The 27,236-nt window shown below is 40.4% G+C and overlaps 1 protein-coding gene across 1 annotated transcript; it reads left to right on the top strand.

Moving 5' to 3' along the window:
* The first annotated feature begins 36 nt into the window (after window positions 1–36).
* Window positions 37–27,236, top strand: LOC306888342 (transmembrane protein 255B-like). The gene is made up of 9 exons (XM_079446559.1): window positions 37–153; window positions 794–936; window positions 3,453–3,515; window positions 14,144–14,233; window positions 17,353–17,433; window positions 17,764–17,849; window positions 20,562–20,721; window positions 24,403–24,540; window positions 25,390–27,236. Exons 1-9 carry the CDS (start codon window positions 96–98, stop codon window positions 25,546–25,548), a joined length of 978 nt encoding a protein of 325 aa, XP_079302685.1. The 5' UTR covers window positions 37–95; the 3' UTR covers window positions 25,549–27,236.

Below are 27,236 nucleotides of genomic sequence, written 5' to 3'. Positions count from 1 at the left end.
ACGTGTATAAAAGCTCTAGCAATCTCGGTGGCTCGCACAGTCTGGATTTACACCGTGAGAGAGATCGGCTGGATCATAAACATTAAAGAGGAGAAATGACAAACGCACAGGAAACGACGCGGCGCGACGCCACTCCTTCACACGCTGCTGCAGGTAAATCTTATGAGATTTAAAAAATATAATCCATTTAGTTTAAGAAAAACTTAAAATGAGAGAAAAAAAACACTTTTGCAATAAGCATTAGTCCTATTGTAAATAAAAGAAACAGAATGTCTGCATTAATAGGCACTTCTCATTTTTACGATAAAATTAAATGTGTTTTCAGTCGAAACTATTTTCATATTCCTAAATTAAAACCTCAGGTAAAATGGAGCGAATTTAGTTTTTTTCAGGATTGATTGTCTTTTAAATATCAGTCGACAATCATATATATATATATATATATATATATATATAGCCTACCCTAATAATTATTTTTAATTCTGATAATGTTTTCATTTGTCTGACATCCTTATAGTGGATAAGATCAAGCTTCAACATATGGATATGTATTTTTAGGGTGTATTTAATAAATGTATTTTAATAAATTAGATAAAGTGAGACCTAATTGACTAAAAAGGATTATTTAAAAAATATTTCATAAGTAAGCAGAGTTTGTCAGTCCAGAGGGGAAACCTGCTCTATGTATTTAAGCAGATTTAAACTGTGTTTATGTTATTAATTTGCAATCATTTAAAAGTAGTTAACTCCTAAACACACACTCTCTCTCTCTCTCTCTCTCTCTCTATGATAGATGCAGTGAGGATGAGGAGAAGAAAGGCTCAATGGCTGGTTTCAGGCATGCTAAGTCTGTCTTTGCTCATTGTAGTGTTGGGTATCTACACCAGCACACGCACTGAGAGCGTCAGCATCACAGGATACGTGTCAGGAATTATTGTAAGTGTCATAATCACATTTTGATTCATATTTGGTGTAAATGTAGAAACATTGGGGGAAAAAATGAATTTTAAATAGAAAATATTTATTTCTTTGATGGTTTATTTGTTATTTGTTGCTTGTTTGTATTTGTTTTCTTTGGAATTCTCTCTATGAGACCCAATGACATTCTTGAGTGTAGTAGTAAGAACTACAGAGGGAACTAGAGTTTATTCTGGTCTCAGTGAAGATTCCATTTTATCCAGCGAGATGAAAATGTACTTATATGTCTCATTCAGTCAAACCATAATCTGATAAGAAAGTAATCATTTGAAACTAATCGTCTGTCAAGAAGAACACAAATTTTGGTTGGAGCAGTAATTTCTCCAACAACCCAAGCCAAATCCACTGCTCTGACTCTATTTAAAACTCATAGAAGTCGCCAAAATAGACAGAGACCAGCCAAACCTTTCCAAGACAAATTTTTATGAGAAAACCACACACTCTCACTTTTTTTCTCTGAATTGCAATTCATAAATGTAGTTTTGGATCTCACCAGCTCTTCTCAAAACCATTAAATGCACATAGATATTGACTTTATGATTTACCCTGTGCTCAAAGATGACAAATATGTTTTTTTTTTTTTTTTTGTCAATAGTGTAGTGATTTGTAAATTACAGCTCAAACAGAAGTTACTTTAAAACCAAACCCCTTTCTATTGGCCAAAATGGGAAATCCGTATGACTAAATTGAACCCGTTGCAAAATCTTCCTAAATGACTGGATTGTACCTACAAAAATTTATCAAACAATGATAAATGTCAATGCACATTTACACTTTTGGCATTATTTTTTCACCGTCATGCATTTTAACCCTGCATTATTAAACATTATTAAAATAAATATTATTATTCTGTGGAACACAACATGAATTAATAAGATATTCTGAAACATGTCCATACAATGAAATTCAGTATGGTCTATTGTTGTTTTGACTTGAATCTGCCAGATAGAAAGGATCGCCTTCATCTCCACACCAAACCATCCACTGGAGTTCTACAGGGTTCAGTACTTGGACCTCTTTTATTCTCTCTGTACTTAGCAACATCACCTCTCAAAAAGGTTATAATTCCTATGCAGATATTACTTAGCCCAATCATCTAAAAATGAATTCATTTAAAACCATGTTGTTGTTCATTCCAACCAAGAACCAACCTTGTCAAGACCTTATTTCAATCAACAACTCAGCCAGCTCACCCACAAAGAAAGCCAAGAACCTGTCATTTGCACCCCACATGCTAACCAGAACTTTCGCCGAGACCTGTTCTTACTACTACAACTGATTCCTGACTGGTCTCCTAGCATTTGAGGAGACCTGTGCAGCTTACCCAGAATACTTCAGACTGGCTGTTCAAGCTTCCCATGTATTTCCACACTACAGTGCATGGCTGTTTCACGCCAGTGGCTCCCTATTACTGCTAGAATCGGGTTCAAAACACTTCTAAAGTACAAGGCAGTCAATGGCAAGCACTGTCTTATATTTGTAGCCCTATTATGACACCTAGGACTATATGGTTGCCATTCATCAAAGAATGATACTTTCTGTATTTGGATAATACAGAATCATCTTTTATGTAAATATTAAATGTTTGTCCCTAATTGAATCTGTGTGGGACTCACCTTTTTTTTTTAAGTATTTTTGTCCATGCACCCCTCAGTTCACTGACGATATCGGTTGGATGGGTCCAAAAGAGATTGTCCATGAATTGATGCAAATTTTTATTATACTTTATTATACAATGCATCCTTTTTGAAACTTACAGGTTTGGAGCAACATGAGTAAATAACGACAGAATTTCCCCCCATTTTTATGAACCAATCCTAGAAGTGTCAGTGGTTGCTTTTTAGTAATACTCAAACTTGCATTTTCCCAATTAATGAATTGCATTAGTGACTTCATCTGTGAGCTCAATGCTGTTCAGACATTATAAACAAGGGACTTCTTGTTGATACAATGTCAAATATTATCAATGGGCTCACAGCAGGAAAAAGAAGACAATAAAATCAGTCTGACAGTGAGAAGTAAACCGCATACTGTGTTACCAAAACATGTCTTTTCCATATGTGAACTTGGATGGTCTGTGAAACTTTCCACAACTCCTGCAGATACCCTGCTGGAGACTTGGACTATGAGTATAGCTACAGTGTATCACTTCTCATAAGTTGATGGTCATGAAGTCGTTTTGCATCCATTGCAATTGGATGCGATTGGATCTTGCAATTAGGTATCAGCAGGATGTTGAGGAGAGTGTAATCTCATGATCCTTGAAATATCTGTGTTTCAGACTTCCCCTTCATATTTTCTTGTCATTTAAGCTTGAAAAAATCCATAGAGTGAATGCCATAAATCATTTAGCTTGAAACAAATTGAAACCATGATAATGATTCCCAGTGCTCGTACGGGTATGCTCATGTTCTCTAGAGTATTTTGCATCATTTGTTTCTTTTTTTACATTCATGTCTGTCTACTGATTGCAGTTGGCGTTTGGATCATTCTTGGGAGTTCTTGGACTATGCCTGGAGGAAAACCGCAAGCAGCTGGTAGATATCACAATGTAACATTTTCAGTCTTCCATCATCAGTTGGGTTTTGTCTTCCTGTTTTATGATCCTGATCAGCATGATACCTTGTCATCCTGCCATGGTCATTACTAGTTATGATTCACAAAATATGTACTCTATTTTATTTTTATTTAGTCTGGTTAAGAAAACATTCTAATATCACACTTCCAGTGTGCAAATATGTGAAGCACAAGAATTTAAAAACACAATATGCCTGTTTTTATACCACAGATCTGCCAAATGATGTTCAGTAATGTTTCATGGTGTTCATAATTTTAGTGACTTGTGTTTAAATGTTTTAAATATGTGGAATTTCAAAAAACCATTAACTCTATGCAATATAATCAGAAAGGAGACTACTGTGTGCTGTGAGAGCACACACAGTTGTTCAGAATTTCACACTGGTTTCAAAGGTTTGATTTACCTCTAAACCTAACCCTCACACAAACCTGTTAGTAGATTTAATGAAAAACATAATTTTGTCCAATTTATGAGCCAATCAAATAGTGTGGACACTTTAAATGTCCTCACATTGGGTTTCTGACATGTTTCTCTGTATTTTCAATAAATTTGCCTTCACAAGTAATCAAACCTGCACACACACACACACATTTTTTTGGTGGGGACTTTCCGTTTTATTTTTTATTTTTTTTACACTTAGCTTTAGATATTTTCCATCACCTAACCCAACTCCAAAACCTAACCCTCACACAAACTTTTCTGCATTTTTTGCATTTTAATTAAGACATTTTTAAGCCAGCTTCCTTATGGGGACTGTTGATTTATCCCAGTAATGCAGGTGAATTCAGGGTTACTCCAATTACTGCTTCGAAACAGCCCAAGATGCTGCTGGGCGAATTAAGCTTTGTTCAAACTGTCAGTCTAATTCCAATTTTTGTGCATATCTGATTGGAATCTGATTTTAATGTTTGACAAAGTCTGACATGTTTACTGTACGCTTTACTTTGCGTGAGAAAGTGACATGGGCAAAATCAGATTTCACATGATTTTTGCAGTTCAGACTAGCTAAATATGATCTGATTCCAGTCAGATATTCACAAAAAACAAGTCTCGACTGACAGTCTGAACAAGGTTTTAATGACGTAGTAGTGAGTAGTAGCTATGAAAGTACAGCATAACAATCATTGAAATCAGGGTCTACATTGCTCTACCTTGACAGGTTAAAAGAGTAGTTAACCTAAAAATCTAAATTTGCTAAAAAATTTACCAACCCTCAGGCTATCCAAGATGTACATGAGTTTGTTGATTCATCTGTACAGATTTGGAGAAATTTAGCATTACATCAAGTGCTCACCAAATGGATCCTCTGCAGAGGCTGAGGCCCCGTTTACACGAATGCGTTTTCGTATTAAAACGGCGTTTTAGAATGAAAACGATCAACGTTTACACTGGCGTTTCCGCTGCGTTTCAGAAACGATCTCCGTTTACACTACACAACCAAAAACGCATGTCACATGACCATTCATGCAGGTACAATCATAGATATGTGTAGGTAGATTCCCTATTATTTAGATGGCGGAAGCATCTATGTGCTTGGAGCGGTCGAATGGGGAATCTACCCATACGTATCTATGGGTACAAAAATGAGCATGATGTTATTGTTTACACGGTCATCAAGGATACGCAGAGCGAATGTGGGCAGCCACGCCGTCATTTTCAAAAGTCTCCGTTTTGGTTTGTTTACACTGAAACGCAACCCTGGAGTTTTCAAACTAAAACGGGGTCTGCAGCGTTTTCAAAAGTCTCAGTTTTTGACCTCAAAAACACCAGAGAAGTGTAAACGATAGGCGTAACCGTAGCAAAAGTTATGCGTTTTAAAACGAAAACACACTAGTGTAAACTGGGCCTGAGAGTCCAAACAGTGGATAAAAGTATGAAAATAACCCACAAGTTATCCACACGACTCCAGTCTATCAATTAAAGGGGTGGTTGATTGCATTTTCACTTTTTTAACATTAGTTAGCGTGTAATTGTTAGCTTAGTTTTTAGCTTAATGCCTACAGTTATGGTTTGTAGGGACTACAACGAGCTACTTTCTGGGTTCGTGACATCACAATCCCTGATAGACCCCGCCCCCGGGAACATGCAACAAAGGGGCGAGGCCATGCTGTGTTGCTTTAGAGAAGAGGAAGAGTTGTTGCCATGCCATCAAAACTAGGGTTGCACAAAAAAATCTATTCATATATGAATCGCGATTCTGTCTTCTAACGATTCTAATGGATTCACAAGTTTCAAAATCAATGTTCTAAAGCAGCGGCTCTTATTCCTGTTCCTTGCGTCCCTCCTCTCTCTCTCTTTCTTTCTCTCTCTCTCTCTCTCTCTCTCACCTGATCATCAGCTCATCAGCACCAATAAACCGTTATAATCCAATTATATACTTTATGTGTATAGACAGACACATAGCTATGAGAAGCTTTAAACAGGGACACACATGCGGTTGTATTGTTGTATTAATCCTTTAATCAGGAAAAAACTGTATATGAAAAGCTAACATAAGCAGTAGCATCCTCATCACTAATATCCTGTGCGTATCATTTGGGCTCAAATTGATAATATTGATGACGCCATTGTTTACAATACAACCGGAGCAGGGTGTGATGTTTAGATGTGCACTAGGCAGTTTAGCGAATCACAACACACTGGGCCAGCTAACCAATCTCAGCCTATCGCGTATTTCTGAGGCTTCATAAAAACAAGAAATCATCGGAGCGTTCAAAGGAGAAGGGACGGAGCGGTATAGAATAAAGGTAAATTATGTGAAAAACAAGGCTTTGTTTTTAAAAACGACGCATTAACATGACTGCACCCCATAAACATAATAAAAAATAAATAAAAAAAACAGACAACCACCCCCCTTTAAAATTTTGTGAAATGAAAAGTGCATAATTCATAATGCATCCTCTAGTAAAAAAGTTCATCATCTCTTCTCCAACAACATATTTTTTTTCAAGCTGTTTTTGCTTATAAATGTTGCTTAATCTGTGCATAGTTGTCCTGATTCAAACGAGACAACTATTTCACTAGAGAAAACAATATTGTGGACAGAGGACTCATATGTTAGCCAGAAGCAATAGTTTGAAGTTAAAAACATCTCTAATGAATTAAGTTGTTTCTTACTAGCATGCAGCTTTTCACTTCACAAGACATTAATTGATTGACTGGAGTCATTGTCAGTCCTTGTCTTGTGTTTCCCCTCCTCCTGTGCCCATATTTGGCCTTCCTGTTCCTGTCCTCGTTTGTCTTCATTAGTTTAATTAGTCCCTAGCCCTGTGTTTTGATTAGTCCACACCTGTTCCGTATTTCCCTGTGTTTATAAGCCCTGTGTTTCCTAGCCCCTGTGTCCGGTCTAAACGTCAGATGTGTTCGTCTCTCCCCAAGCTCCTCGTCTCTGTGTTTGTTCAAATAAATGTGATTATTGGAACTCCTACGTCTCCTCGCTCCTTGTGTCCCGAGAGGGAACGTGACAGAAGACCGGACCCACAAAGTAAGCGGCGCTCCTTTTCCCCCGTTTTGTTTTCCGTTTTTGAAAGTTTTTTTGTTTGCCCCTTTTTCCCCGCTCCCTCCACGGCGATGGAGTTCACCGCCCGCCTCGGCGCCCTCGTTTTGCGGGACCTCCCCTTCGTGGAGTACACGGAGGAGTTCTGCGAGCTGGCCGGGAAGGCGGAGCTGCACGACGCTGTCATCCTCCAGCTCTTCCGGCTCGGGGCCTGTCACCACCGCCCCATGAACCTCCCAGACACCACGGGATTGACCTGGAGGCTGGGGATATACCGGTGTCTGGGAGACTTCCGGGCCCGAGTCGAAGCTAGCCCGCCGTCGTCAGCGGCTCCCCCGAGCCCGCCGCTCGCGCTTCCAGAGCGCCCCCGCGACCTCGCGCTTCCAGAGCGCCCCCGCGACCTCGCGCTTCCAGAGCGCCCCCGCGACCTCGCGCTTCCAGAGCGCCCCCGCGACCTCGCGCTTCCAGAGCGCCCCCGCGACCTCGCGCTTCCAGAGCGCCCCCGCGAACTCGCGCTTCCAGAGCGCCCCCGCGACCCCGCGCTTCCCGAGCGCCCCCACGTGCCGGCTCCACGCACGTGCCCTCCAGTGCCGGCTCCACGCACGTGCCCTCCAGTGCCGGCTCCACGCACGTGCCCTCCAGTGCCGGCTCCACGCACGTGCCCTCCTGAGTTCCCGCTGGTTCCGTCCAGCCCTCCTGAGTTCCCGCTGGTTCCGTCCAGCCCTCCTGAGTTCCCGCTGGTTCCGTCCAGCCCTCCTGAGTTCCCGCTGGTTCCGTCCAGCCCTCCTGAGTTCCCGCTGGTTCCGTCCAGCCCTCCTGAGTTCCCGCTGGTTCCGTCCAGCCCTCCTGAGTTCCCGCTGGTTCCGTCCAGCCCTCCTGAGTTCCCGCTGGTTCCGTCCAGCCCTGCGCTGCAAGAGCGCCCGACAGAGTCCGCGCTGCAAGAGCGCCCGACAGAGTCCGCGCTGCAAGAGCGCCCGACAGAGTCCGCGCTGCAAGAGCGCCCGACAGAGTCCGCGCTGCAAGAGCGCCCGACAGAGTCCGCGCTGCAAGAGCGCCCGACAGAGTCCGCGCTGCAAGAGCGCCCGACAGAGTCCGCGCTGCAAGAGCGCCCGACAGAGTCCGCGCTGCAAGAGCGCCCGACAGAGTCCGCGCTGCAAGAGCGCCCGACAGAGTCCGCGCTGCAAGAGCGCCCGACAGAGTCCGCGCTGCAAGAGCGCCCGACAGAGTCCGCGCTGCAAGAGCGCCCGACAGAGTCCGCGCTGCAAGAGCGCCCGACAGAGTCCGCGCTGCAAGAGCGCCCGACAGAGTCCGCGCTGCAAGAGCGCCCGACAGAGTCCGCGCTGCAAGAGCGCCCGACAGAGTCCGCGCTGCAAGAGCGCCCGACAGAGTCCGCTCCCCTGTGGCTCCCAGGGGGGAGCTTCCCCAAGAAAATTTTGGGGGGGGGTAAGAGGGTCACAGCCTGTGTGGCCGGGCCAAGGCCACACGACCCGAAAAAAATAGGCCGTGGCCTCCCGAGTCCTCTGACCCGCCCTGGCCTCCCGAGTCCCCTGATCCGCCATGGCCTCCCGAGTCCCCTGACCCGCCATGGCCTCCCGAGTCCCCTGACCCGCCATGGCCCCTGGAAAGGGCACCGCCCTGGAGGCCTCCAGAGCGCCCACCCCCCCTCCCCATTGGATGGTGTTAGGCGTGAGGACACGCCTTCCGGAGGGGGGCGTAATGTCAGTCCTTGTCTTGTGTTTCCCCTCCTCCTGTGCCCATATTTGGCCTTCCTGTTCCTGTCCTCGTTTGTCTTCATTAGTTTAATTAGTCCCTAGCCCTGTGTTTTGATTAGTCCACACCTGTTCCGTATTTCCCTGTGTTTATAAGCCCTGTGTTTCCTAGCCCCTGTGTCCGGTCTAAACGTCAGATGTGTTCGTCTCTCCCCAAGCTCCTCGTCTCTGTGTTTGTTCAAATAAATGTGATTATTGGAACTCCTACGTCTCCTCGCTCCTTGTGTCCCGAGAGGGAACGTGACAGTCATGTGGGTTACTTGTGAATTATTGTGATGCTTTTATCATCTGTTTGACCTCTCATTCTGACTGCAGAGGATCCATTGGTGGGCAAGTGGTGTAATGCTGCATTTCTCAAAATCTGTTTTGATAAAGAAACAAATTCATCTACATTTTGGAAAGCCTGAGGGTGAGTAAAATCTTTTTCAGCAAATTTTGAATATTTCAACAAAGTGCACTTTGTGAAAGTATACGTAAGTTTGTTAAGAAACGGTCATGAAAGTGCACTCTCTTTAATTACATCATCTTTTCAAAGGGTAGTAACACACTTATAATGGAAGTCAGGCAAGGCATTCTGGAAGATTCCATTTAGAAATGTGCAGCCTGCATTTTTGTTGAAGCCCATTCATTACATTTTCCATAAAACAATGTCTATTGAAAATATTCCAAATTTTTCCTTTTCCAGCAGGATGAGTTTAGTTATGTGTTATGACCCCATAGACTTCCACTGTACTTTATTGTACATGTTTTGTGCTTGTTTTTACAAAATATAGACACAATTATTGTCTGTGGTAATCAGCATCATTTCATAGGTGCCGTTGATAGAGCATAACCAGAACATAGTGAGTTCCTTTAATGATTCACAGATGCATACTGTTGTGCAATGTAACACAATCCATTTTATTCTTGACCAAAATATTTTTTTGCATGCATTAATAGAAAACAATTTTCTTTAATACAATAATGATGTTCAGGAAAATACTTCAAATTAAGCTGACCACCCATATTTTAATGCATGGAACATTTGCTACCACCCAGAACATTGTGTCTTTGTAGCTGTTTGTTAGGTTATATATTCTGCTATTACCACTTTTATCAGAACATTTAAATTTCCTACTTAAGATTTAAAAGGGTGTAGTGGGACAGATACATATCCAAGCCACATGATTTGCTCCAGATTGGTGTTTAAGGCAAATTTAGCACAATTCATTTCTGTCTGGGTCACCAGAACTTGTACTTTTGGAAATTGCAGAACCATTTCTTCTTGTACTTGAAGGGTCACTGTACTAAACCGAGTGCAGACACAGAATGAGCTGATTTCCTTCCCAGTGTTTATGGGCCTGGTGTCAGTCCATCTACTCAGCTCCAGCATAAACTACATTTTACATCACTGACAGAATTACTGGGGTCACAGATAAGACTTGATGTGTACAGAGAAACTAGATATTTTATACAAGTACTGCTTGCCCATGTAAAATGCCACCATTCTTGGGCATTGCTGTGCAGTACTACTAGTTGGTTGGTAGCTTGTTGTTGATCAGGAGAGCCAAAGGTCTGTCTCTGTTCATCATGGTCCAGCTTCATAGCATGCTGGACATTAGGGGTGTAACGATACGCGTATTCGTATCGAACCGTTCGGTACGAGGCTTTTCGGATTCGTTGGACTAATCCCATTACGTTTGGAAAATAAAAGCTTAAAGTGTGTGAAATATCAGTGCCACTGCGCTCAACAACGCAGTCCAAACGACGTAACAGGCAACATGCTGTCTTCCCCGTGATAACCTCCCCTTGCTGGGGTGCATCGAAAGAGATGATCTTGTATCGACGATAGGCAGAGATATTGTCAAAAACATAAATGATTGGCAATATTAAGAGGATTTGGCATTTCCAATTAATGTAGGCCTGTTACATTCTTATTTTTATTAGGCCTATTATTATTATGAAGTTACTTTTATTATTAAATTAAAAGTACAATTAATTTGCCCCACAATAATTAACGCATAACTGAGGCGCTGCGATAAGATTAGGCTATATTTACTCTGCAATTAAAATATTTTTAAAAAAGGTCTACGATGAATTATAGTCCAATAATTAAAAATATTAACACTGCAGTCATCAATAAAAATAAATGAAATAAAAAGGGGGGTCGTAATGTGACACACGGCAGCCACAATAGCACTTATGTTTTATTTATTTTTTCCTTTTTATTCGAAACATTCCCAAACGCATTCACTATCACGAAATATCTCGAATCTCACCTTTATAGATTATGTTAGTTGATCTATAGTGGGCGATGGTCAAAGTAGCCTAATAATGTAGTCTGTTGTGCATAAACACCTGTCTGTTTACTTAAGGAACAAATATGGGTGTCATGCCATAACTTATTTTTAATACAACTGACTTGATATTTAATGTGAATTTAACATTGAAAGTTAATGTGAATAAAAACATTGTAAATTAGGGTTACAGAAAGAGAGCAAACAACATTTACATTGAAAACTCGTGGTATTGATACGAAAAAATGGACTTTGGCATATATATGACACGCAATTTCCCCGTGCATGTGATATGAAATTTGTTGGCGTTGATATGATACGCAGTTTTCGCGTACATATGATACGCATCTATCCCACAACCCTAACCCTACCCATCGCATAGCATATACACGCCAAAGTCCATTTTTGCGTATCAATACCACGAGTTTTAATTTTTATTTGACTTACTATTTATACGCACATTCATGACATCGGGTTGTATTTTTGAGTGTACAAATATAATAGGCTTAAGCCAGATACGGAATGTTACATGTGTGTGAAAGAGGAAAACATAAATGCTGGGTGAGGTGGAGAAAGAACAAGTGTCCAGACAGATGAGAAGAATGTTTCACAACTGATGGAAATTTCATAGCCCGTAATTCCAATGTATTGATGAAAAAGAGTTCGTAGACCAGAAAACATTTGTTATCCCAGGGAGAGTGTAGTCATTTCAAAGGCTATAGACTCCTATTCTGCAAGAGTGTTTCTCTGGACAGGCAGGACCTGTGTTTTTTGGGCAAGCTGTTGAGATTATGCAGTTTACGAAGAACAGTAACAGGATACATTAATTCTGTCATAATTTACGCACATTTGTGTTGCTTCATAGACTTCCTCTTTCTGCAGAACACAAAAGTGCATACTTTGAAAAGAGTTGGTAACTAAAGCTATGGTGACTATTGACTGGCATTGTTAGGAGAAAAGGCACTGAGACATTTCTCAGAATATCTTTTATGTTTCACAGAGGAAAGAAAGTCGTTTTTAAGATCAGAAATATTTGTCTATGTTCTAATGAGGACATGGCTGTTGGTTGATGCATATAAGATTTTTTGATCTAAGTTCTTATTTAATTTATTTTTAAAGGGATAGTTCACCCAAAAATGAAAATTCTGTCATTTATTTTTCTCACCCTCAAGTAGTTCCAAACTTGTATGAATTGCTTTGTTCTGCCGAACACAGAGGAAGATATTTTGAAGAAAGTTTGTAACCAGGCTGTTTTGGGGCACCATTGACTTCCATAGTAGGAATTTTTTAAAGTAAATGATGACAGAATTTTCATTTTTGGGTGGACTATCCCTTTAAGACCCATCTCCCCAGTGGTGCAACAGGATCTGTGACAGGCACATAAGTGAAGTGACATTCAGCCAAGTATGGTGACCCATACTCAGAATTAGTGCTCTGCATTTAACCCATCCAACGTGCACACACACAGCAGTGAACACACACACCGTGAACACACACCCGGAGCAGTGGGCAGCCATTTTATGCTGCAGCGCCCGGGGAGCAGTTGGGGGTTCGGTGCCTTGCTCAAGGGCACCTCAGTCGTGGTATGGAGGGTGGCGAGAGCGCTGGACATTCACTCCCCCACCTACAATCCCTGCCGGCCCGAGACTCGAACCCGTAACCTTTGCATTACAAATCCGACTCTCTAACCGTTAGGCCACGACTTCCCCGTGACCTGGAGATTGTGGGTTCAAGTCCCGTGTGTTGCAACTTTTGGGGCAGTTGTGGCATAATGGATAGAGAGTCGGACTTGTAACCCAAAGGTCGCGGGTTCGAGTTTCTGGTTAGAAAACAATTATTAATTATTTCTCCCAAATAACTACACTTAGATTTAAAAGGCTAGATTTGAATAGTTTAATGATTTATTCATTTAAAATTATTTTTTGTTCATTGGGTTCCAACCCCCCCCCCCTCCCCCCCCCCCCCTCCCAAAAAAAAAAAAAGAATAGAAAAAAGATAATAGTTTCTAGGTGATTTAATAAAAAACACATGGTGTGAGGTCTAAAAAAAAGCTAATGTACAACATCTTGCTACAACTTTTATTGTGTTTTTGAGTTTTGTTTTCACGTGCTACTTGTTGAAATAACTTGAAGAGTTCAGAGCTTGGCACTGTAATTTTCCTGGCACCAACAAACAATTATTTCACTTTAAATGAATAAAACACACTAAATAAATTATTTCATAGTTGCTGATAAAATGTGATACATTATATAATCACCAATAAAACTTTGTTTGTCATATGCCGAACTTTGTTTTGGAGACCTATAATCACATAATCAAAAACAAATGACGCATTGATAGCTCTAAATAACAAATATCCTTCTGCCCTGAATGAATCTGAACCCTGGCAGACATTAAAACAAGCCTAATATTGTGATAATTAAAACTCTTGAGAAACATCGCATGCATTCGTCAGTATTTCAGGCAGTTATAGAACAAAACCATTGACATTTTCATAATAATGTGATGTTTCTTCAAGCTTCAGTGGTTGTTATTATAGGACAAAAGTTTTCAATGGCCATCTGAAGCAGTTCTTTGAGGCAGTTTGGTTTGCTGGTGGCTGATGTACTTTAAGCCAACATTTGAAACCTACTGTAAATGTTATAATGGCAGAAATTGTCAGGGATCTCCCCTGACAGCCTTGTCACTGTTTAATGTTGTTTGTGAGCACATGGCTCTGTCTTTGTTGTTGTCTGCCATGTGCTCCTCCAGTCCCACCTTCTTGTTACCCGTTACCTTGCCCCCTTGTTTATCTGAGTGTTGTCATCTGCCCAGACACCTGTTGTCCCATACTTGGAATTCGTGCTCTGCATTTAACCCATCTAAAGTGCACACACACACACATTATTATTATTACATTATTTATTTTTCAATCAAAAGGAAATATTATATAATCCAGGTAATTAATATATTTAAATATTTTGATATATTTCTGGGGAAAATGTACCATAAATAAAGACTCAAATGTATATTTGTATCTGTAATCCATTTTTCTTTCTCTCTCCAGCTGATTGCAGCCATTGTGTTCCTGAGTTTTGGTATAATTTCCAGTTTCCTGTGTCTTGTGGTTGATGGCGTTTTCATCCTACTCAACATTGTATGTACAGCAACTATGAAACATTTTTACATAGAAACAACCTTAGCAACTGCCAAGCCACCGTTCAGAACATCTTATCATCGCGGCATCAAGCAAACAGAATACCCAAGCAACCACTACTATATTGGAGATATACAACCCGAATTCCAGAAATGTTGGGATGTCTTTTAGATTTGAATAAAATGAAAACTAAAAGACTTTCAAATCACAGGAGCCAATATTTTATTCACAATAGAACATAGATAACATAACAAATGTTTAAACTGAGAAATTTTACAATTTTATGCACAAAATGAGCTCATTTCAAATCTGATGCCTTCTATAGGTCTTAAAATAGTTGGGACGGGGGCATGTTTACCATGGTGTAGCATCTCCTCTTCTTTTCAAAACAGTTTGAAGATGTCTGGGCATCGAGGTTATGAGTTTCTGGAGTTTTGGTGTTGGAATTTTGTCACATTCTTGCCTGATTTAGGTTTCCTGCTGCTGAAGAGTTCGTGGTCATCTTTGATGTATTTTTCATTTAATGATGCTCCAAATGTTCTCTACAGGTGAAAGATCTGGACTGCAGGCAGGCCAATTCAGCACCCAGACTCTTCTACTACAAAGCCATGCTGTTGTAATAGCTGCAGTATGTGGTTTTGCATTGTCCTGCCGAAATGCACATCATCTGGAGGGGAGCATATGTTGCTCTAAAACCTTTATATACCTTTCAGCATTCATAGTGCCTTCCAAAACATGCAAGCTGCCCATACCGTATGCACTTATGCACCTCCATACCATCAGAGATGCTGGCTTTTGAACTGAATGCTGATGACCCGCTGAAAGATGTCCCTCCTGTTTATGGATGGACACGGCAGGACACGGCATCCGTGATTTCCAACAAGAAAGTCAAATTTGGACTCGTCTGACCATAGAACACTTTTCCACTTTGAAACAGTTCATTTTAAATGAGCCTTGGCCCACAGGACACAACGGCGCTTCTGGACCATGTTCACATATGACTTCCTTTTTGCATGATAGAACTTTAGTTGGCATCTGGAGATGGCATGGCGGATTGTTTACCGACAGTGGTTTCTTGAAGTATTCCTGGGCCCATTTAGTAATGTCAGTGACAGCATCATGCCGATGAGTGATGCAGTGTCGTCTGAGGGCCCGAAGACCATGGGTATACAGCAAAGATCTTCGGCGTTGTTCCTTACGCACAGAGATTTCTCCAGTTTCTCTGAAACTTTTGATGATGTTATGCACTGTAGATGATGAGATTTGCAAAGCCTTTGCAATTTGACATTGAGGAATGTTGTTTTTTAAGTATTCAACAATTTGTTTTGTATGCACTCTTTCACAGATTGGAGAGCCTCTGCCCAGCTTTACTTTTGAGACTCTGCCTCTCTAAGACATCACTTTGATGTTACAGACTTGATGTCAATTAACTTATTTAGTTGCTAGATGTTCTCCCAGCTGAATCTTTTCAAAATTCCTTGCTTTTTCCGCCCTTTGTTGCCCCGGTGCCAACTGTAGCAGGCATCAAATTTGAAATGAGCTCATTTAGTGGATAAGTGTAAAATTTCTTCGGTTAAACATTTGTTATGTTCTATTGTGAATAAAATATTGGCTCATGTGATTTGAAAGTCTTTTAGTTTTAATTTTATTCAAATTTAAAAAAAGTCCCAACATTTCTGGAATTCAGGTTGTAGACAATTTAGGGACAGATTTACTGAACTGGGAAAATAAGCGTAAAAGCTCAATCCCATAAAAGTGCAGATGGTAGTAGAAAGTTCTGTGGGTGAATTACTGTCCCTAAATTACTGACATTTCATGAATAAAAGAACACAGACGCAGACGGATAACTTTTGGGGAAGTAAATGATGGCACAAATACCAGTAAATTGACTGGCACAAATCATAGTAAATAGAGTTGCATGATTCATTTAAACACCCTCCTCTCAGAAATTGTGTCTGAAAAGGAGACTCCTGCAAATGTATATGCAAAAAGGTCAGCTGCAAAAATGACGGTCTCATGCCTTTTCAGCACACATTTTTCACTTGTCTTTAATTAAAAAAGTCATCGTCGTGACGTATTGTCAAGTATGGTGACCCATACTCGAAATTGGTGCTCTGCGTTTAACCCATCCAAGTGCACACACACAGCAGTGAGTAGTGAACAAATGCGCACACACACACACACACACCGTGAACACACACCCGGAGCAGTGGGCAGCCATGCTGCAGCGCCCGGGGAGCAATTGGGGGTTCGGTGCCTTGCTCAAGGGCACCTCAGTCGTGGTATTGAGGGTGGAGAGAGCGCTGGACATTCCCTCCCCCCACCTACAATCCCTGCCGGCCGGGGGCTCGAACTCGCAACCTTTCGATTACGAGTCCGACTCTCTAACCGTTAGGCCACGACTTCCCCGGTGTTATTAATCCTATTAGATTAATCCTAAAAGAAGATTTTTAATGTCAAAAGAGGGTTTGTGCTGACGCAAGCTGTTAGTTAATCTGACCCTTAGTCATCAAAATATTTCTTTAAAACAGTTTACATAAAAACAGTTTGGTCTAATTTGATATCGAAAAGTGAGACTGATAAGCCTTTGGCTAACTGTTAGTTGGTCATACAAGTTCTTAAGCTTATTCAGCTTGCTACATAACTTCATAACTACATAAGAGTTCAGTTTTCATTGTCAAAATCCAAGGGCTGCATTTGGAGAGATGAGGAGTTCACTGAACTCTTTAGTATTTCTGAAAAAATTCAGTGGTCAGATCATCTGTCTTAACAGCATGAACGTGACTCATGAAGAGCAGAATGACGGACTGATGAGTATAAGGGAAAACTCTCGTTGTGGTGTTAAGAAATGCCCACTTTGAGCTTTTCATTTACATTTATGAACAATGTACAAGCTAGAGCAGAGAATAAATGTAGAGAAAAGAAAGAAATAGATTTTTACCCCAAAGTTTTTGTAGTGGTTGTAGATAGTAGTGGTAGAAGCCTCTCCAAACAAAAAGGCATTGTATTTGTACAAAATTTGAATTTGAATTTGAATTTGAATTATAAAGGACAAATGTTTCAATGCAATTCCAGAAGAAAATGTCAAACTGAAAACATTTCTTACACTCTGTCAACAGGATATGCGTCCAATGAAGGCAGGAAGATGCCAGTTCTACACCAGTGGAAATAGTTACATCTATGAGAACTACTACGCTACAGTGAGTCAAGTCCTCCTGATTTATGTTCAGTTCTGTAAAATATATTTGTATGCCTACCTGTAGTTATATAACATGCCCACCTAAATAGCTGTCTTCTACTGGACTAAAGTCCTGTTTTAAGTTGATTTATTTCCTTGGTGGATTAATTGATGCTGTGATCTCTAAGCTATTACATGCAGTTAATTTAGCATCATAATTTGATGTTATAACAGTAGTTAGTTATAACTAGAGACATGAATGAAAATGTGTGCACAGAACATTTTGTTTGTATAAAAAAGTGAATTTTGTATATAGTGTTTTATTTCTAAAAGATGCTCAATTGTTTTGTAGGTTCCCTGTCAAGGACTAACAGAGTCATGTAATATGAAAGTTCGGAGTGGAACGTGTTACTGTTGTGATTTGTATGATTGTGCCAAGTAAGTAATTCACATATTGGTGAAGAAACACAGACACTTTAAGAAAACACTCAACAATAATGCAATATGAGTTATTTGTCCACTGCAGAGCAGAAAAGAAACCAAAAAAAAAAAAAAATTCATTCTTTTAGTATTTTTTGTTTTGTTTTTGCAAGTATCTCTATTACTATTATTCATACCTTGAGTTAAGGGTTCAAATCTCTAACTAGAAGTATTAAAAATAGCACATAAATGCCAAGTTCCCCTTCAGGAACACAAGCTGCGTCGGAAAACGCTAGGGGAACGCCTTCAGCGATACCATGCTCTGAATCATATGTGTAATCAGTCCAAACAATGAGCGAGATGTCACGAACGGGTGACGTAACGACCAGGAAGCATGAAAGCATGTGAGGTACAACCGGTGTTAGCTTTCTATCATTCAGCAATGCTCTGTGTGTGTGTCAGTCACAATCTATTTTCTGTGAGTCTTATTTACTGTTGTTTGTCAAGTTACAAGTCCAGCAACATATAAAGCTCCAGTATGTCTAAAGCCAAGGCAAAGACAAAACATAAGGGGTGGGTCCCGAGCACGCTCTGGTAATGGAACAAGAAGTGAATACTCTCTCGAGAAAGGAGGCCATCGAGGTGGTCCCTCCTCTTGACAGAGAGTCCGGGTTCTACAGCCGGTACTTCATCGTTCCCAAGGAGGATGGAGGGTTGCGTCCTATTTTAGATCTGAGTCAACTGAACCGCTCAGTCATACGACTGAAGTTCAGGATACTCTCTTCGAGCAGGTCATGCTTCAGACCAGGTCCGAGGACTGGTTTGTCACAATCAATCTAAAAAACGCATACTTCCCATCTCCATCCTTCCCCATCACAGGAATTTCCTGAGGTTTGCTTTGGGGGCGAAGTGTACCAATATCGGCTTCTTCCCTTCGGCCTTTCAAACCTGAAACACTTCCTCCGGACCTAAGAGATCACCATGTGTTGGTGCGCACCGACAACACAGCAGTCTCTTACATCAAACACCAGGGAGGTCTTTGTTCGTGCTCCCTTTACAGGCTGTCACACCAGATCCTTGTGTGGTCCCAGGGCAAACTCCTCTCGCTGAGAGCAGTTCACATTTCTGGGCATCTCAATATGGGAGCAGACATCCTGTCGAGGCAGGGGCTGAGGCCCGGGGAATGGATGCCTCACCCTGAGGTGGTGAAGCAGATATGGAGAGTTTTGGATGCTCAGGTAGACCTGTTGTGACTCGAAAGATATCATACTGTCCACTCTGGTTCTCTCTGATTCATCCAGCTCCACTGGGGCTGGATGCCTTGGTACAGGCCAAGGCTTAGTCTGTACAGCTTTTTCCCCGATCGCTCTGCTCCCGGGAGTTCTGGAGAGAGTGCGGGGTCCGTCTGGTCCATCTGCTGCTAGTAGCCCCATTCTGGCCGGGCCGAGTATGATTCTCTGACCTGATTTCTCTCCTCGAAGGCTCTCCATGGGAGATTCCCATCTGGAAGGATCTCCTCTCACAGGCGGAGAGTATGATCCTTCACCCCCGCCCGGAGTTGTGGAAGCTGTGGGTGTGGCCCCTGAGGGGAATACAGCTCATAGCTTCCTGTCTCTCAACCGAGGTTGTTGAGACCATCTTCCGATCCAGAGCTCCCTCAACGAGGAAACTGTGCGCCCTTTAGTGGAGACTCTTCACTTCATGGTGTGGAGACAGCCAGCTCGACCCAGTGTACTGCCCGGTTGGAACAGTGCTGGAGTTCCTGCAGGCCCAGTTCTCCGCAGGGTTGACCCATTCCACCCTAAAGGTCTACGTGGCGGCCATTGCAGCCTACCACGCACCTCCTGGTGGCCAGTAAGTGGGCAGACACCCCCCAGTTACACGTTTCCTCCACAGTACGCTGAGGCTGAGGCCTCTGGCCAGAGAAGCTTATGCTAAGTGGTGGATCAGGATGCTATTCCATAGCCTCGAGTCCTCTGATCTCCCCTCACCATTGGGGTTCAAGGCTCACTCAACTAGAAGTGTGGCCTCTCACGTTCGTCAGGTCTATGACCTAGATTTGCGAGCTGCTCCTGGCTCTTCTGTTCTCTTTCCATAGCTGTGCTCTTCCACACTAGGCAGGGATTTGCATGTCTGGCGGCGTGGACATCTCGTTCCCCTAGCATTTTCTGACGCAGCTCGAGTTCCCTTGGGGAACCATGGTTACATACACAACCTGGGACGTTCTGTCATGAAACTCTTGATGGCGCGGGCTGATGGGTCCTTAACGCAAACTGATGATATTCAGTGTTAAACTACTTGGTACAAACTGATTGGTTCATTTTGCATACACAGCCAATGAGCTGCATTACATTTAAATGGCTGGTTAGCATTCAGTAGAGTAGTTCGCAGTGCGCTTTGAGATTTCCTCTGAATCCCTCCACTTCCCCAGCTCCACCTGTATAGATCAGCTACAGTTTATTATATATGCTATTTGTGCAGCAGCAGTATGTCTCAAATACTCGCAGCACAATATTGGCGCATTTGTATTGGCAGTAGCGAGTTCCTGTAATTGCTTTGCAGCAGCGTTGTCATGATAGAAATCATTTCATACCATTTGCAATACAGATAGTGAGTTTTGCATGGCAATGAACCACTTACACTTTCTTGAGAATCTATAGTATCAATAAGTTATTAATAGCACATAAACACATAACACCATGACAATAATTTTCTTGCTTTCTTTTCCAGCGGAGGATATCTGAACAATTACTATGAGTTTGTTGGTGTGCAGAGCTGTCAGGAGGTCCTTTCTCTGTATGTTCTCCTCTGGGTCCTGGCCACGCTTAACCTGCTGGCCTTCGTGTTTGGAATCCTGACCACTGCTGTACTGGGAAGTATCAAAGACATGGTGAGGCATGGAAAAAATTACAGAGCGATAACAAACAGGATGCAAATAACTAGCAGTTATCAAAATTTTAGTCCATTTCTTAAAATCTGAATTTTGTAAAAAAAAAAAAAAAAGGAATTAAATATTTCATACTAAGTAGGTCAAATCTATTAACATATTTACTGACACATCACTTGAGACTCAAAATTATAATATAACTTTATTTGGAGTACTACTTGTGCACAATGCACATTTCTTAAGATTACGCCTAATATGTGTTTAAATATGACTATTTAGGAGATTGTATGATTTTTGAATAATTTCAGTGTTTAAATGCATTTAAAGTGTACCTAAAGTATACTTGCAATAGTGGCACATCCTCACAATTATAGTGCATTATGTACTAAATTAGTTGTTCCAATTTAGTTGACTTTAAATATACCAGTTTAGTATACCAAAAGTACAACTGCAGGGTATTTTTATTAAGTACATAAATATGAAAATGTATTTGTAATATACTTAGCATGAAATAAATGTATTTCAAATAAATTTAAGTATAATCATTTTTCACTAAGGCGCTCTGCACAACTCTGACACTTAGAGATTGTATTTGCAAGTGTACAGGATTTTTTGACAAATTTATACTTTCCAAAATCCAGAAAAATCTACAATGGTTTTTACTACAGTGTTTTCATCCTATAAAAATCTAGGTTTGGCCGATATTGAGTTTAATTTTCATCTATGACTTCCAACGATTATGACAACAAGACAAGTGCCAGGTTTATCAGAAAACTAGATGAGGAAGCAAGCAAGAGAAGAGCAGAAATGTAGAGATTGAGAAGTGTGTGGGGTGGTTAAATTGTGGAAGAGTTGTGTCTTGAGCTGCTTTTTAAAAGATGTGATGGTCTCAGCAGTCTGGATGGAGGTTGGTAGCTCATTCCACCACAGAGGAACAGAGGTTTTGGAAAGTAACTTTCAGCCTCGTTATGAAGGAACAACAAGGCGTTGCTCATTCAGTGACCTAAGCTGAAGAAGAGAAAATAAACTTGGAGTGGAGGTAGCGAGGTGCTGTTCCAGTGGCTGTCCTGAAAGTCAGCATCAAAATCTTGCATTGAGCCAGTGGCGTGAGGTCTTGAGGGGTGTGATGTGGGTCCTCTTTGGCTGATTAAAGACCAGATGTGCTGGATCATCTGAAGAGCTTAGTCACACTGGTTTAAAGGCCCACCGGTAGATATCTGGCTTGTGTTTAATTGAATGTGACATTCTCTGCTAAGAAAGAAAGAGAAAGTGTGTGCGATCTCTTGGGAATCTGTGGTGACATTCCTTTTTCTGCTTTTGTTGATTGATTAAAGCAGAAAACAGCTGCAAAGATTTGTGTTTTGTTTTCAATAATCCTCCTGTGTTGAAGGATGGGAAATTTATTTTCCGGCAGGAAAGTAAATCTTGGCTTATATGCAGATGTTTGGCTGACTAAACCAGATTCTGCTGAAGGATGTTTGTGCATTTGTTTTGTCCATGTTTTCCTTGATACGAACAAGCTTTCTAGTTCTTCCTACAAATAGAAACTAAGAATATAATGATGTCATCATCATGTTTGACTGATGGTGTTACCTGAGAGAAGGGATTTATTTGTTTTAAGGTAGATTATGCCTGCTTATTTTTCTTTCATTTTTAAATAATATTATGGACAACATATTTTTAAATATTACACATCTACACTATACATATTTAGTTTTGGGAGTGACACAGGGAATGATAATTCTTTGCTGCATTTAAATGTGATTATGACTCTCTTCACATTGGACAGTACATGGCCACTGATTCTGTTAGCAGTTAGAAAAACATAAAAAGTGCTCCCATTATAATCACTAAAGCTGTCAATCAGCTAAGCGTTAGCTCAGTTAGTTCCACACTCTTGCGTGTCCTGTCAGAAACTGGCTACAAAATAAATCTCTTATTTACTTGGTGTTTATACAGTACTTTTTTGGATTCTGACTAACTGAAAAACCTGACTTGCCAGTTCATGCATGACCATAATAAGCTCTAAAGTGGACCAGACTTCATGGGAAATTTGTGTTTTACAAACAAATTTTGTGATTTTTAATCCTATTCAATTTTTAAATTTTTTTGCCTCACACAACCTTGGCCATCATCGAAGACTAACTAAAGCTAAAGACATTTTGCTAACTTTCTGATTAAACTAGCAATTGGTTGTTCAGGATTAATATGTTATTCTAATGTATTAATATTATAAGCCTTATTTCAGTAAGTTTTGTTTTGCACACATCCTGAGCAAATGACTTTCCGTAACACCCACATCCAGACACTTCCACCCTGCTAATATCCACAGAGATTCCAATCTTTCCGAATCCGTACATGAAATGACTGATGACAGATGATCTCCAACGTTGTTTTAAAAGCTACTCTCATTGGATTAGTGCTGAAGGCACAGATGTTCTTCTGGAAACGCTTCTGAAAAAGAAAGGAAAACAGTTACATTTATTGGTCAAATTTTTCACTAAGGTCAAAATAGCATCGCTTTGAAGACTATAAGTGGGACAAAATTGGACAGCGTATCACATAAATCACTACAAATCTGTCAGACCACTGGAAGGACTTTTTAAAATCTGTCAGTAAAGTACAGTGAAGAGAAACGTCTGGGCTTATTTCTGAACTGGAAAATCCGTGTGAAGACATTGTAAATGTTTAGACGTTTTTCTGCTGATTTAGCTAAATATCTCTGACACTTTCAGTATTGTCTGTCTTCAACATTTGGATCTTTACTCTTCTTGGCCAGTTAATCCATTTTTGTATCCGGCTTAAAGTTACTAGTTGCCATGTTTATCCTGTTTTCTCAATATACAACAAACTATGACTCTATAAACACAAAACCACTACTGTAAACATAGGAAATTCTTGATATGTTATATGTACTTGTAGAAATGTTTATACAATGAGCATGATATTGCAGATTCAAGATATATACATATTTCTTTGACCAACCCATTTTAATTTCAGTGTCCTAATCCATTGTATCTGTTTCATTTAAGCAGATCTTGTGTGTAATTGTGTTCAGTATTTGATGGGCTGTGTTTGAATTGAACAATTTTTAACAACGTGTTTACTTTTGTCTTAATAGCTTGAGGTTTGCAACACTGATTTGATGGTTTTGGCTTTGTGTTTATAGTTTTGATTGATGTGGTATTACTTTCAGGAAATGTGTCTCAGCAATAGGGGAAATTGTGCCAATTCAGCCACTGCTAAATACATTTTTCCCAAGATGAGCATTTGAGTTATATATGGCTTGCTGCATAAGTCACAATATGGGTTTATGAAAACTGCATAAACTTTAATGTACAGACTTTTATGTGTCATCCTCCATTCGCTATTTTTTAAGATACCTTTTAAAAATTTAAGACCTGCATGTCACTTAAAGGATCATCAGCTACTAAATAGATTGCGTGCATGCATATAAATCAAATTAAAACATGATTCCATTGGTTTTTATGCAAACACATAAAATTGCCCTGTGCAACAGAGATATACCAATAAACATTGGACCCTTTTCACATTTCCGGGATTGGAGCGCAGAAGTAAACTATACTTTCTGGGGCAATTGTATAGATAAACTATTTTGGTAAATATTTTATTGGCATATGGCAGCCAGAGATGACTCTTATACTTTTTTTCCCTTCTTGCCAGAAGAGTGGGGTGGTCGGTCTTGATGTGTCCCAGTGGGGAGGTTCATCTCTATTCTCTTTTGATGGGGCCAGCTGTTCTTCCCCCACTGCACCCCTGCTAATGGACCCAAACTCACACGCAGGACACCAGCTCTACCCGGTCAGTGCATCACGCTCACTTAAAAACACACACAGATTCCGTCTTTTATGGTATGATTCAGTTGCGGAGACTTGCAGACTTTTTGTGTACTATAAAATTAGTGTGAGACTCCCTATAAAATCCCCTGAGGATGCGGTGTGTGCTCACAGAATGATCCCCGTCCAAAATCCCACAGCATTCCCTTATAAAACCGTGCCTAAGTATACTGATCCTTGGGCTTGTCCCGATCACACCCCTGCCCTGCCGAGAACGCTAGCCAGAAGTCCAACCAATCCCAGATCATGGATCTTCCAGCACTCTCACCCCTGCTGAGTGATCTGAAGTTGCTTTTGGAAGCATCACCACAAAAGTTCCTCTGGCCAACTTAAACACTCATCACTAAGCATCAAATCAGCCATGATCATCGTGAACGCAACAAATAAACTAAGAGAATAGGATTATACAGCTTAATAAATTAAACATAAAACTGTCACTGAGAAAATTATTACATGATCAGCTTTGTTCAAAAATTCAACGCTATTAAATGGACAGGTCATATCAGGGGAAACTGAGGAAATTGTCATTATCATTTTTTATTCAGTACTGAAAAAGTACTGCTAAAAATACAAATAAAACTAAATCAAACGCACCATTTAACCCAGTGTTTCTATTGTGTGCTCTATTTACAGCAGACAATGAAGTAGTTCACTAGGTTACAGAACAGAGCTGAAGTAAGACAGTAGTTTGCTGGAAAAACAGCTGATGAAAAACATCTCCTCAGTGTGCAGTCCAAAAATCGAAAAAGTGAAATGTGTAATTTTAAGCTAAACAAATTTATTTCAACACTATTTCTTTTCCTCTTTCCTCCAGAGGGCGCCGCTTTCTGTTTCTCCAGCAGCACCTTCTGCTGCAGGATCTAGTGTATCTCCAGGAGGATCATCAGATACATCCCACGCACAGCCCAATCCTCCTCCCTTTGCCCCTCTTTACAACCTGCTACCCTACAAGACCTCCAGCTTCTCAGCTTAGAACATCTGAATCCAAACCGAAGACCTTTAGACTGCACTCCCCTTAAACACAACATGAAATCAAAATGGACTGTTTGCTTTCCGAATAAATGTCCGTGGTCTCATTGTGCAAGATTCATCTGAGCACGTTCTCAAGAAAATGGCTTGTTTTCATAATCTTTCATCAAAATGTCTTTTTGCTTTCTTCACCTCTGTGAAAACAATGGTGAAACAATGTCTTTTACTGCAAGCCTGGGTGGATGGGAAAAGTGATGTTAAAGCTGCAGTCCGTAACTTTTTTTGGTTAAAAATTATCCAAAATCAATATTTGAGTAAGTACATAACCAGCCAGTGTTCAAAACTATCGCCTTACTTTAGCCCGATTCACAACGGTTAGCTTATAATAATGTTTTCTAATTTGAGTGGTGCGGATAGGTTTTCGCGGTAAATTCGAATTTCTTAATATGAAATTCGAATCATATGACAGTTCGATTAGACTGTACAGAAATTGAAATCTACACGTTAATACACACTATACTCATTGTCATGCAATGCTGTTGTTGTAATATTAATAATTGGAGAATAAAATATAACAATAATAATAATTTGCACAGTTAGATGTGATTTGAACTAACCGATCGTTAGATTTAATCACCATTGGTAGCGCGATTTATCGTAATGCTTTTTTTCCTCAGTTGGTCAGAACAAACGTGACAGACTTGTTACTTACTTGTTCAGATGGCAATATACGGTGAAAATTCTTATTTGGGTCATGTATTCCAAGACGTAGACTAATCTGTGATTGTGAAGTACAGTAAATATCCACAATATTCACCTCAAAACATTAGATTCATCCACGCTGGAGCCGTGCCAGAGCACATCCCACGCAAGCAGGATAATTCCGCAAGTAAAAGCAATTCCAGGTTTTCAAACAGAGATGGCGACAAAGAGGCAAAACTTACTGACTGCAGCTTTAACTAATTGTATTTTTCTACTTTTCATGACCCAGTCAAACCTTGATGGATAAATGAAGCCCCGCTCTACCTTGTTTTCTGGTGGATATTCCATTTTATTTATAAATATGCCATATTATAGACATTTATTGAAGAAAAGCAATGCTAATGGCATTTCATGTTGTCTTTAAAGGTCATATAAGGCTGCCAAGTCTAGTTCTTGCTGTGGCTGTACAGTAAATATCACACGATAAAATAAATGGCTAATTAAAAAAAAAAAAAACACTAGAGACTAATTACAATCAGTTGCAGACTGTGACTCAATATGAACTAACATCTCCACAGAATAATGTTAATTTTCATCAATCTGTTTAATTTTGCCATACTTCAAAATCCCAGCTGTTCATTTCATCGGCTTGTTACAACTTGGTTTTCTTGAAGCACCTTTTGAAAGCAAGGGATGGGAACGGACTTTCAAAATGTAATCTAGATGTTTGTATATGATGTGTGAATATGTTTCTTTTGATAAACATAAATTGTTGTCTCTATGTAAGGTTTTATATGTTTTTATAATTAGAAGCGTTACTTCGATATATTTTTGTTTTATACGTCTTGTTTTTGTTCAAGCTCTGTTAGAAGAAGTAGTTTATATTTTATACCAAAGGCAATGTTCTTAGCAGTAAAATAAAAACAGCTTTTACTCTCATAAAGCTATATTTTAAGGCTGAAAATAAAATTTCAGGCTGTTTTATCTATA

Source organism: Barbus barbus, assembly GCF_936440315.1.
Source record: "Barbus barbus genome assembly, chromosome: 22".
Taxonomy (NCBI): Eukaryota; Metazoa; Chordata; class Actinopteri; order Cypriniformes; family Cyprinidae; genus Barbus; species Barbus barbus.
Note: the sequence above shows the minus strand (reverse complement) of the source record. Positions and strands in the feature narration are given on the sequence as shown.